We start from the raw sequence: 13,277 nt of genomic DNA, 5'->3' as shown, positions 1-13,277 counted from the left end.
TTTTCTGTCTTTTCTTTCCACATTCTTTGTGCCGCTATGAATTATGAGACCAGATATTTGTGGGGTAAACCAAAGATGCTCTCAAGAACTGTGTTAAGACAGCTTAAACTGTCTTCTTCAGTCATCAAAGAGAGGCCTTTGTATCTTTTGTCTGGGCTGGATAGGAGCCAAGGTCCCAGTGATGCATGATCAGCATAGTAACCCACTCTACCCACCTTGTCTCTGTCAGAGAGACCACTTCTGCCTTTGATGTTAGAGGCAAACATAACAACTTGCAAGCAATGTGCTGTGACTCCTGGAAAAATGGTAAAGTTTCTCAGTACATTTGAATTGACCAGTTATCCAAACCAGCTGGACCCCCCAGTGTGTCTTATGTATATGATCATTTCATCATGCTGCATATCGCTTTATGTGCTAAATTAATATTATTTAGTAGACTGCAATCTTTGAAAATCATATGCAACAAGTTATCTGAATTTTGCACTTATTACAACCTGCTTTTCCCAAACAGTTTGGATTAAAGGGATCTCAGTGTGCACACAAATTGTGAACAATACCTGGCAAAATAGCAGTACCGTTGCAACATTTCCACACTGCTTTTCAGTCTGCATTTAGTTTGGCACAGATTTTGTGATCTCGGCGCTGACCTCGAAGAAAGTTGCCCACAAAGATCTGTGGTGTCAATTTCCCCTGTTACAATGTCAATTTCATTCTGATGCCAGCTATTTGGGAATTTCTGGTGTTCAGGAACAGTAAGTCAAGTAAACTGAGCAGGCAATCAGGTTGAAGAATCCTCACAGCTAGCAAACCAGGAAGTAAAAAAGCACTAATTATCGTTCACCTTTTAATCATTTTACAAAAGTGAATTAAAGATTGGGACATGCAAATGGGATAAAAGTCAAAGCCGAAATATCATAATAATATAAAAGCAAAATACTGCGGATGCTGGAAATCTGAAACAAAAACAAGAAATGCTGGATTCACTCAGCAGGTCTGGCAGCATCTGTGGAAAGAGAAGCAGAGTTAACGTTTCGGGTCAGTGACCCTTCTTCGGAACTGACAAATATTAGAAAAGTCACAGATTATAAACAAGTGAGGTGGGGGTTGGGCAACCCCCACCTCACTTGTTTATAATCTGTGACTTTTCTAATATTTGTCAGTTCCGAAGAAGGGTCACTGACCCGAAACGTTAACTCTGCTTCTCTTTCCACAGATGCCGAAATATCATAAACAAAGTTTAAAAAAACATTTTTTATTATTTTAAAAATCTATGAAATTTTTACCATGAATGGAAGGAATGACACACCAGGGGCTGAATTTTATGGGCACCCCAAGACGGAGGCGGGGAGGGCATAGAATTGCGATGGGATTTGGGGGGGTGGAGGGTCTGTCACCTCCCTGTCACCTCCCTGTCACAATACAATTTTGTAGGGAGCAGGGCAGGCAGAAGAAAATAGGGTGGCCACCTTTATCAGGTGACCTCCCTGTGGGCTTGGGAGCGGCGGGAGGGCCTCCTCTGTGGCAATCTGTGGCTCATGGATGGCCTCTACTGGGAAAACGTGCAACTCGCTGAATCCCCCATGCCATGCACTTAAGGCCCACCGTCCCCCCCACCTCCTTGCTGCGGCCTTCCAGACTGACCCAGTGACTCCGCCTCACTTACCTTGGATCCGGGCTCCAGTGCTGGGCTTGGGTCCAAGGCCTCCTACGGTACTGGTAGTGGCCACTGCTCCCAGTGGCGCTGCCAGTACTGCTGAGCTGCCGGTCCTGTGATTGGCTGGCAGCTCTTAGAGGTGGGATCCCCATCTTTAAAGTGGGGGGGCGCCAGCCGGCCGAGGCGCGATTCTCCTTGTCATTTTGACCCGGTGCCGGGGGCCCTGACGTGGGCACAAAATCCAGTCCCAAATTTCTAAACGTAGTTTTTCAGGGCCAGGTAGGTTGTTCAGCAGTAATTATGAGTCAGTACCCTGTTAAAAACTCAGTTGCACCTCATTCTACAAGGTATTACTTTTTTCCATGCTTTTTACAGCGGGAATAATGCATAAGAAGTTGTGGTTCATGTAAAATCATTGATTTCTGTACTGATCGCAGCAGTGAAAGCTGCAACAGTGCACCCTGTGGAGGAGCAGAGTATCACTGACAACAATTTCTGATTTCCGTGGATGTGCGGGCGGCAGAAATTGCTGTCAGGTTCAAAGAGTAATAATGCCGAATGCTGACAGACGCCATCATTTATAATTGCAAAATCCATATAAAGTGTACAGCAAAAGCAAAGAGGGAACAATGAAATAAAAGACGTCCTAGATCTGGTAGCCCCTAGATTTTCTCTCCTCCCAAGACAACAAATAAACACTGCTAAAGATAAGTTATTTCTTCAATTATCCCATCCCCAACTTTAGCCAGTATTTTGTGATTGGATTCTGCAAAGCCCTTTGGATCACTGCATTACATTAAGGGCTGTTGTTTTGTTCCTGCCCAACAGCCACATGGCCACAATTTCCAGCAGAAGCCAGTGGATAGAAATATGGAACAGAAATTCTGCTAATTCTACTCCTCCCTCACACAAGGACACAGGAGCCAATTGTCATGCTCTACCTCTCATAAAAGATTGGTTAAACAAGAATGCTTTATATACAATATCACTGTGGCAATAGCTATGCCCAGATGCTCCATAATGGCTACTGCAACATATACATAAAAGGTGCAGGTAACCGCTGCATCTGTACATCAAATGGTACTGCTCCTTGCATGTATTTCTAAGTTAACCATTACCTGCTTCAGTGCAGCAATGCCCCTTAAAACCTATTGAGATCAGCTAATTCAGCACAGGGCAGAATACAAACCTGTGACCTTGTATTCTGTATGGTTTGGTGTTCCTCCATGCACTGTCTTTAAGTACAAGGCTATCAAGGGAAGATTGTCAAGAGTTTAAAAGAAATTGTTTTAAAACATGCAAGTCAAAATCAGACTGTGTGTTAATGATGGTTATGACTGCCATTGTAAAAAGAATTGAGGCCACCTTAAGTAGGTGCTGCCGACACTGTCCTTCTAGCATTAACGCACAAAGAATGTGTGATACAACCAGTAAAGATATTGGACAAACTAATCCTTTCCAAATAGCCAGTTAAGTTGCGATTTGGTATTTTTTTTTTTAGAGAGGATGGGGTGGTACAATGGTTTAGAATACTGTCTCTTTAGTTCTGGTTATTGAATACAGCCCATATTAATAGGATGAATATCTCCCGTAACTGCTGCCTTCCGTGTTGTTTCGGTCGCTGTGAGGCGACTATGGAGTGACCTCTCCATGGCGCATGCCTGGGCGAATGTATGGAGGTTGAGAGTTGCCCAAGCGTCAAAACCCCCCTCTCGGCCTTTCTGGTGGGGTCCAAAGGAGTGCAGAGCACAACGTTTGGCACCGGTATGGCTGCAGGAACTGCCGGAAACATGCCAAAGGTGACACATGACCGCCTACGGGGTTCCGCTCTGGATTTTCTGTTAGGGTTTACTCCCTTAGCTTTGGTCTCTCCCGAGACGCTCACAAGGCAGTGGGGTTGTTAGGGCCCCTACACAGGTGTAGGAGGATGCCGGTGGGAGGAGGGGGAGCGAGGGGGAGGGGTGGAGGGAAGGGGGTGCGAGGGGGAGCTGGGAAGGGGGCTGTAAGGGGGTGGGCTAATCCCACACATGAATGAATTTGGTAGCCTTGGCATTGCTTTTGCACTATTGTTTTAATATTCATAATTTCAGAGATAGAAGGGAGGGAGGGAGTTGATTTCTTTTTCTCTCTCTCCTACCCTTGAATTGCAAACATTAAACATAATATTGAAAAGTGAATAAATTCCTGATGAAATCCTGCACGTTAACAGAACTGCAGTCTTAATCCAGATTCTGGTAGCCATTGGGCCCATTATTTGCACTAGCTTTCCCGTGACTTACAAGTTGGAGGTAAGGGACAATTTTTGGAGTACCTTGCCTATGCTGAACGGTCAAGGCAGAATGTTCCTGTGTCCAGCACCCTCCATATCAGAATAAAAAAATACCTTTCTGGGAACACAAGTATAATCTCTCACTATTTTCATCAAAATATTGCCCAGAGTTGCACATGTAAAAGTCTGATGTCACTGGAATTCACCCTCTTTTAAGAAAATAACTCTCTTTGGTATCCAACTATGTTAATTGGATTGTTGGAAGATGCAAGTAGAGGTTCAGCTACAGCAAAATTTTTGAGAGTCATTGGAAAGGTTTCCCATGAAGATCAAAAATTATTTTTTATTTGAAAAGTTGTGGCATGAGTGTCTTAGTATTGCTGACATTTCTGGTGCTGAGTCTGAAGGCTATGGTCATAGTTGGGTTGTTATACTAGATGCATTGCCCTGTCACAACATGTTGTCACAGATTATTTAATATCATCCTTATTCTGGGGACAAGAACAGAAAGAAAAAGAAAATCCCAAGTCTGACCATTTTGTTTATTTTGTTGCAGACACCTTGAGGAGAACCAAATCAACATAATTGAAAGAGGAGCCTTTCAGGATCTGAAGCAATTAGAAAGACTGTGAGTTACTTTGCACACCTTCACTGACCAATTGCTCTTGTGGCACACTTGATGACTTGCATGCCTCTCTCCTCTATCTGTTCTCTGAGTTACATAAAAGGTTTCAGATTCTTGCATGTTCTTCTAGAGCATTCTTTTCATGTGCAGGGAAGGTCCCATGAGAAGCTGTTGCAAGTCTGGGGAATGAAGTATGAGCTAGAGGCTACAACTAGACTAAGACCCTTCCATGTAACGGCACTCTCAGACCCACTACTGATTTGTCCCATTCTCTGCTCTCTTTGCTCAAAATTTCATTCTTCTTTTGCGATTGACATTGTGATTATTGTCTGCTCCGCAGGACAGTATGAATCTTGACTCTTTTTCTGCATCCTCCTGATATAGCAGGCTCTGTGACCCTGTCCCATTGACACCTTTCCTTGTTCTTTTGCCATTATCTTAAAAAATAGTACAGTTCTTCCTTTGACCATTTCACTGATTGCTTTTTCAGTTGTCAGTTTGTTCATAGAACATCTGAAATAGAGGCAGGAATAGACCATATGACCCCATGAGCCTGCTCCGCCATTCAATAAGATCATGGATAATCTTCAACCTCAACTCCACCTTCCTGCCTGCTCCCCATATCCCTTGATTCCCTCAGAGTCCAAACCTCTATTGCTCTCAGCCTTGAATATACTCAATGTTTGAGCATCCACAGCCCTTTGGCGGGTAGAGAATTCCAAAGATACATGACCCTCTGAGTGAAGAAATTTCTTCTCATCTCAGTTCAAAATGGCTGACTCCTTATGCTGAGATTATGCCCCCTAGTTCTAGACTCCCAGCCAGGGAAGCAACTTCTCAGCATCCATTCTCAATATTTTCTTGTGAACAAATATACCTAGAAGCTCTAAGTTAGGTGCAATTACTCTTAAAGTGTAAGTTTAACTGTGCCTCTGTTGAAGATTCCACTCTGCTTTGATCCCTTCTGATAATCAGCTCTGTGTATCACGTAAACAGATTTATCATATATCAGAAGGTAATCTCTTTCACCTCTTTCACTTGTCTTTTTTCTCATGGAGCATTGGCATCAGAAGTCATGAAGGTTACATGAAGGCCTGTGACCTGTGGGGTACCACAGGGATCGGTGCTGGGACCATTACTGTTTGTAGTGTACATTAATGATTTAGACGTGAATATAGGAGGTATGATCAGTAAGTTCGCAGATGACACAAAAATTGGTGGTGTCGTAAATAGTGAGGAGGAAAGCCTTAGATTACAGGACGATATTGATGGGCTGGTAAGATGGGCAGAGCAGTGGCAGTTGGAGTTTAATCCTGAAAAGTGTGAGGTAATGCACTTTGGGAGGTCTAACAAGGCACTGGAATATACAAAGGATGGCAGGACCCTAGGAAGTACAGAGGGTCAGAGGGACCTTGGGGTGCTTGTCCATAGATCACTGAAGGCAGCAGCACAGGTAGATAAGGTGGTTAGGAAGGCATATGGGACACTTGCCTTTATTAGCCGAGGCATAGAATATAAGAGCAGGGAGGTTATGATGGAGCTGTATAAAGCGCTGGTTAGGCCACAGCTGGAGTACTGTGTACAATTCTGGTCACCACACTATAGGAAGGATGTGATTGCAATGGAGAGGGTGCAGAGGAGATTCACCAGGATGTTGCCTGGGCTGGAGCATTTCAGTTATGAAGAAAGACTGGATAGGCTGGGGTTGTTTTCCTTAGAGCAGAGAAGGCTGAGGGAGGACCTGATTGAGGTATACAAAATTATGAGGGGCATTGATAGGATAGATAGGAAGAAACTTTTTCCCTTAGCGGAGAGGTCAATAACTAGGGGACATAGATTTAAAGTAAAGGGAGGAGGTTTAGAGGGGAGTTGAGGAGGAATCTTTTCACCCAGAGGGTGGTTGGAATCTGGAACACACTGCCTGAAGGGGTGGTAGAGGCAGGAACACTCACGGCATTCAAGAAGTGTTTAGATGAGCACTTGAAATGCCATAACATACGGGCCAAGTGCAGGGGAGTGGGATTAGTTTGGACGGGTGCTTGATGGTCGGCGCAGGCGTGTTAGGCCGAAGGGCCTGTTTCTGTGCTGTAAAACTCTATGACTCTATGATAAGTGTTTAGTGGTTAGTGCCATTGCAATGTCTTTTCTTCATTGGGTGAAGCGACCAATGGGTTGGGCTCAAAATTTTCACAACTTTGGTGTTATGTTTGACCCCAAGATGAGTTTCTGACCACATATCCACAACATCACCAAGACTGCCTACTTCCACCTGCGTACCATCGCTCAATTCCAGTCCTGCCTCAGCTCATCTGGTGCTGAAACCCTCATCCATGACTTTGTTACCTCTAGACTTGACTATCCCAATGCACTCCTGGTCGGTCTCCCATCTTCCACTCTACATAAACCTCTGCTCCTCCAAAACTCTGCTGCCAGTATCTTAACTTGCTCTGAATCTCAGTCACCTATCACCCCTGTGCTTGCTGACATTCACTGGCTGCCCATTCCACAACACCTCCTTTTAGAATTCTTCTTCTAAAATCCCTCCATGGATTCACCCCTCCCTATCTCTGTAGCTTCCGCCAGCCCTACAAGCCTTTGAGACCCTGCACTCTTCTAAATCTGGCCTCCTGCACATCCCCAATTTTAATCGCTTCGCCATTGCTGGCTCTGCTTTTAGCTGTCTGGGCCCTAAGCTCTGGAATTCGCTCTGTAAACCTCTCCAACTCTTTACCTCTCTCATCTTTTAGGATGTGCCTTATAACTACCTCTGATTAAGTTTTTGGTCATCCAATATCTCCTTCTGTGGTTTGGTATTTTATTTGATATCACTGTTGTTATTGACTTTACCTTGGGATGTTTTACTACGTTAAATATGCTATATAAATGTAAGTTGTTGTCATTTTAAAATCTTGGTGCCAGAGATTGAGGCCTCGATCGATTGTTGTACTTGGCAAGCTTTGTCCTGTGCAACAATTTGCTCAAGGATTTCTCACTGGAATTGAACCACTTCTTTCCAGAATGATGTTATGATGTTTCAACTCCACATTAATGGGCGTTTGAGGTCTGGTGACCACATTGAATACCAGAACAGCCATTAAGGGGCAGCAGAAAAGATCAGTTTACTGTTTAATAGCTACACCACTATCACTCTGCTAATGGCGACAATGAGCATACCAGTGTACAGAATACAGAACCTTTGGTTGATTAAAACCCTTCCATTTCCATTCTTCAATGCAAAATCAAAGAAGCTGAATGTCCATTGTAATCAGAGCTCACATTAAGTGAAGGCCTCATGCATGTTTTGTAGGGAACAGCGTGTTTATGTTGCTGTTGCATTTTCTACTTTCCACAAACACACGAAACACACGAAGAAGATTGGCAACTCAATTGGGGTGTAGAATTGAAGTATTGATGGTCCTTTGGTCAATGACTTCATGAGCTCATCAAATGTATATTGATGGTTCACCTGCCAGATAAACTGGACTTCTTTTTTCAGAAGTTCTCAAAGAGATCAGGCTTTTTGTGCAAAATTCAGTATGTCTGGTGAACGAAAATTGAATAAATCTAAGCAATGTTGAAGATCACTTTCATCTTTTGGGTTGGCTATTGCACTAACGTTTGGAAGGGTCAGGACCGATGCCAGCACCTGAATATATAGACCCAAGAAGTTGATCTGTTGCACATTGATGTTGCATTTTTGACCGTTGAACACGAGTCCCTCTCGACATGCTGCTTCCATTAGGAGGTGCAAATTTTGATCATGCTCCCACTTTGTTCGGCCAACAATAGCGATGCCATCGACTCTACAGCTGCATTCTGGAATCTCACATGTAATACGGTCCATGTGTTGCTGGGAAAGATCATAGCTTATGGAAAGCCCGAATAGTAATCGTTAGAAACAGTATCACCTGGACGGACTGCGGAATGTCATTAGTTCCTGAGAGGGCTTCTCCAAATATACACCGACCAGTATCCATTTTTAACGTCATGTTTAGGGAAACATTTGGCATTCACAAACTTGGGGTTTAGTTCCTCAAGGGTAGGAATTTTATGTGGGCATCATTTCAGTGCCGCATTCAGATACCTTGGGTCTAAACAAACTCATAGAGAGCCATCTTTTAACAATACCATGTGATGGAGCTACACCAATCAGTGTGGTACTGGACTTTACGGTTTATGCCATCTTTTTCCATCATATCCAGTTATATTATCAGCTTTCTCAGAATATGGATGCTATGCTTACGTGCGGATCGAAGGGAGGAGTAGCATCAGCACGTACTGCATCACCTTTGAAACTGCCAATCCTGTTGAACCTATCCAGGTATAATGATGGTTGGTTACGAAAGTGATAGGATTGTCCTTGTGGTGTGTTGTCTTTGCCATTGTCGTTTCGATGCAGTGAATGGTAACAAAGGTCACATCTCTGCACGCCGGTAGGCCTGCAAATCACTGGACCTGTGGTGTCCACAACATAGAATATCTGGGATGACCATGGTGAGTTGTTGTAGTGACATTCAAGTGTGATGGATCCCAGGGACAGAACCTTCGAGCTGCGAGCTTGACAGTGGTTGGTTGAGCCATTACTTTCCACTTCTGTGGTTACGTGCTTTTCAGTATGCGAAGTGGAAGAATATTAAAACTTGCATTTGTATTGGTTTGTGTCTGCAGCATATGTTTCCCAGGCTTCTGTGGGCAGAAATGTGAATAGTGGCAAAGTCTTAGGATGGACAATGGTGTCAGCACATTCTGTGATGTTGACTGTATGGAATGCCGGCCCACCATGTGTATCAATGCGGTCATCCTCATTATCCAACCTTGCAGTCTGGCTGGTCATTTCATAGGTTTGCCGTTTGTGATATTTGGTATGCTCCCTGGGGGGCATTTTATGCTGGCAATGGGATCTTGATGTCAGGAGAAACTGACGCTGAGATCTCAGCTTCACCTCTATTCCGGAAGGCCCACCAAATTTAGTACCACTCAGGCACTTAAGTGGACAGCGGCAGGCCTTCCATCAGATCTCAGACCCCATTGTCGGAAGTCCCGCCCTTGGAGAGCTGGCAGCCAACCAGAGGCCGACAGCTGCAGCGCCACCATGGAGGCGGTAGCTGCTGTTGGATGTGACCATCCTGGAGACCGAGGAGTGTCGCTGGAGCCAGATGTCAAGTCGATCAGGGCAGGAGGGGTCACGCGAGGGGTCGTAGGGTAGGGGGCGAGGGGATTCAGCAGCAAGGGTGGGCGGTTGGCCTTCAGCAGTCCTGCCCGTTCCCGATGACAGGTCCCTCATTCAGGCACTGTGCCTTTTAATGAGGAACCGCACACTTCCCCCACCCCAGAGCCGGGAAGCAGCCTGCACAGTTTTTCCTATCATGCTTCCCGTGCAGTGACAGGGCTGCCCGCCACACAGATAATTGCAGCTGCGATGGGAAAAGGCCCTTAATTGGGGGTTAATTGTCCAGTTAATGGACTCAATTGGCAGCGAGGTGAGAAGGCCAATCGCAGGCTTTGCCACCCTGCACTGAATTTCAGCAGAGGCAGGATGGTGGAGGGAATCCTCTCCCCCTCCCCACCCCCCTGCCACCATCCCACTCGATTTTATGCTCACCCCAGCTCCAAACCCGCCTTGTGGGAGAGCATAAAATTCCACCCCCTTGCTGGAATGCTTCACCTGTCTTGCATCTGACAGTGGCTTGTCCTGGTGTCAAGCCATCTGTTCTTGCTTTGGCTTCCTGCATTGGCACTTCCAGTGTACTCTGGTGCAACATGCCTTACATATATTGTGGAAAGCTGGACAATTTCTGGATGCAAGTATGAGACTGCACCGCCTGCCTGGCTTACCAGGTTTGTTTGAATTGGCTACCGTGCCAATGGTGGACATCATGCACAGAGCCTGTAAACTCTGTCTACCCATCAGGATTGCTTCATACTTACATCCACTTTTGAGCAATGCTTCCAAGCTGTAACCTTTGGGTTGATCCAACAGATCCTTTTGAAATATTTCGATAGGGCTCGAAGCTATCACAGGCTCGATGTTTCCATCAGCCAGCTTTGCCCCAGAAAAGTCGCAGTCATGCCCCTTATCTCTGCACCAGCTCACAAACTGATCTATCGTCTCCTTGGGTTGCTGTCTGAAAGACATAAACCCGAGACGGTGTATGCAGAAGTTGAGCTTAACTCTTAAATGAGTAGACTATATTTTGCCTGGATCTTTGAGGTCGTCCTCCAACCGTCCTGATATGTTCAGTCTGTGGAGACCTTTGTTTCTTATGACTATTTTTACTTTGATGGCTTGTCTGTCTGGTTCAGAGACAGCCAGGTCCAGAAAACATAGTTCCATCCGTTGCCTGAACAATTTGAATTCAGTGAGGAGGTCTGCCGTCTTCCAATTCAGTGATGGGAATTTTGTTATCATCCTATCAGTATTGGCAGGAGTTTCAGTTATATCTGAGACAGAAACAATAAATAATCAGGCTTTCACAGCTCTTCAGAGGTTACATTCTGTGGCTCCACTGGCTTGCAGTACTATGGATGGTCACATCTTGTTGTTGGGTTGAGGGTCAATGACGCTATTGCTGCTGTCCTGCACTTTTGCTAGGCCCCAACCATGAAGCTGCGTTTCGACACCAATATTTTAAATTGTGATGAAGATCTTTTTCAGCCTTATTAAAGCCAATGAAGGCTGCTGCTTTTTTATTTTGACCCCTGTCGCAAACTTTTGGTCGCTGCCATCACCCCCACCCCCCCCCCACCAATCCAATGGCCTGATACCCAGTGTCACACCTCACGGAGTCAGTTCTTTAAAATTTTACCCTTCGCAAGCTGTAGCAGCAGTTGGAGTCAGACTGACACCTCCCCCCCCCCGGTTTTGCAGTTGTTTTACTGGGGCCCGATGCCGGCTTTTGAAGCAAGATGAGCTCTTCTGTGGAATGGATGCCTATACATTTTAGAATCACTCACACTGCTATAAGTACTGCAGATGTACTTGCTAGGTCTTCAAACTTCTACACACTTGAATTCGGTTGCATGTGGAGGGGTTCAGTGTTGCAGGTTCTGCAAAATCTTCAATTCAAATTTTCAAACACCTCCAGCTGCCACCATATTGTGTCTTCTGCTTTGCACAAACACACCAACCAGTGCTGTTTCTGTGCTGTAAGACTCTATGACCAGCGACACAAAGAGAATTGGTAACTCAGTTAGGTGTGTTCTTTATTTGAAAAGATGAAACTATATATAGCAATAACTGGGAGGTAAATTAACATGTTTGGCCTCTAGGGATGCTCCTATCTTCTGCCTGATGATCACCATAAGTATATACATCACATCCTGTCTGATGATGGACAGCAGTTTTAGATATGCCCCTTAAAGGTACATCCCAACAGTTGCCGTGTTAACCATTTTGTATCCCCATTCTGTGGTAAAATGGGACAACCTACTTGCCCATCACAGCAGAGCCTATAGTGTTTATGAGCTGTGCTGATGATAAACAGAACTGCCAATCTTTTATCACCATCTTTGCTGAGTTACCGCAGGCAACCATATAAATGGTGTATACTTCCCACACATGGTACATGCCTCTGATGAGGTAAGAGGTGAAAAATACTGCTTGTGTATCTGCCAGCCCATAATGTTCCACCCATTCTCTTTAATGCATGCATGCATGCTTGTGGGCTGGCAAGTACAAAAATGGAATTCTTACACTGTGGTGTGCAATGACTAAGCAAGCAAAGTGTTAAAAAATATTAACAGCACAGAAAGAGGCCATCCATGCCCCACACAAGCCTCCTCCCACATTACGTCCTCTAACTCTATCAACATATCCTTCTATTCCTTTCTCTTTCTTGTGTTTCTCGAGTAAATGAGGAGAAACTATTTCCATTGGCGGGAGTGTCAGTAACCAGAGGAGTCAAATTTCAAGTATTTGGCAAAGAAGCCAGAGGGAAGATGAGGAAATTTTTTTTCACACAGTGAGCTGTTACAACTTGAAGTACACTGCCTGAAAGGGCAGTGGAAGCAGGTTCAATTGTAACTTTAAAAAGGGAATTGGATAAATACTTGAAGGGGAAAGAATTTCAGTGCTAGATGATATAGTGAAAGGGCAGGGGAGTGGAACTAATTGGTAGATCTTTCAAGGAGCAAGCACAGGCACGATGGGCTGAATGGTCTCCTTCTATGCTCTCTGATTCTTGGATTCTGTGAACACATTTTCCCCCTCAGTAACATGCTGTATGATCTTAGGTTTTGGAAGTATTCCTTTATTTAGAAAATCACGTCTGTAAAAGTTTGGTGGAGCATTGTGCAGATTTGTTGATTATTTCAAGAATGGATTATTATGTTTGTGACAGACTGAATAAATAGTGTTGTTTGCATCTCCCATCCTGCTGACTAAAAGTTAACACGGGATAATAGAGAGCTGGTGGGAGATTATGTGGTAGTAATGCAATGTAACCGATTGAATCACTCCCAGCCATTTGTTATCAATTCTAATATATGATGCCAATTTAACAGGGGAACCTCAATTATCTGCCATAATGAAACAGACCTCCTCCTGATGGATAATGCAAATTGGCAGTTAATTGAGTCCCCTCTACTTAGGCTGCCACAGTGAATTTTTTGTTTCTGATTGTTCTGATTAGATTACTTAATCAAGTTCTCAGTATTGTTTTCCATTTGAAAAGTTCTTGAAGAAGAAAAGTATTAGTAATCCAAGTCTCCTTGGTCTTCCAGACCAAAGG

At 44.5% G+C, this 13,277-nt stretch overlaps 1 protein-coding gene across 2 annotated transcripts in view; it reads left to right on the top strand.

The window, feature by feature from the left end:
• Nucleotides 1-13,277, top strand: part of LOC137375798 (slit homolog 3 protein-like) — a 909,976-nt gene that overhangs the window by 42,915 nt on the left and 853,784 nt on the right. For both annotated transcript variants that reach the window (XM_068043263.1, XM_068043262.1), the window contains exon 3: nt 4,480-4,551. In XM_068043263.1, coding sequence (XP_067899364.1) covers nt 4,480-4,551 — 72 coding nt within the window. The remainder of the gene's footprint in view (nt 1-4,479; nt 4,552-13,277) is intronic.

This window comes from Heterodontus francisci, chromosome 12, assembly GCF_036365525.1.
Source record: "Heterodontus francisci isolate sHetFra1 chromosome 12, sHetFra1.hap1, whole genome shotgun sequence".
Lineage (NCBI taxonomy): Eukaryota > Metazoa > Chordata > Chondrichthyes > Heterodontiformes > Heterodontidae > Heterodontus > Heterodontus francisci.
Note: the sequence above shows the minus strand (reverse complement) of the source record. Positions and strands in the feature narration are given on the sequence as shown.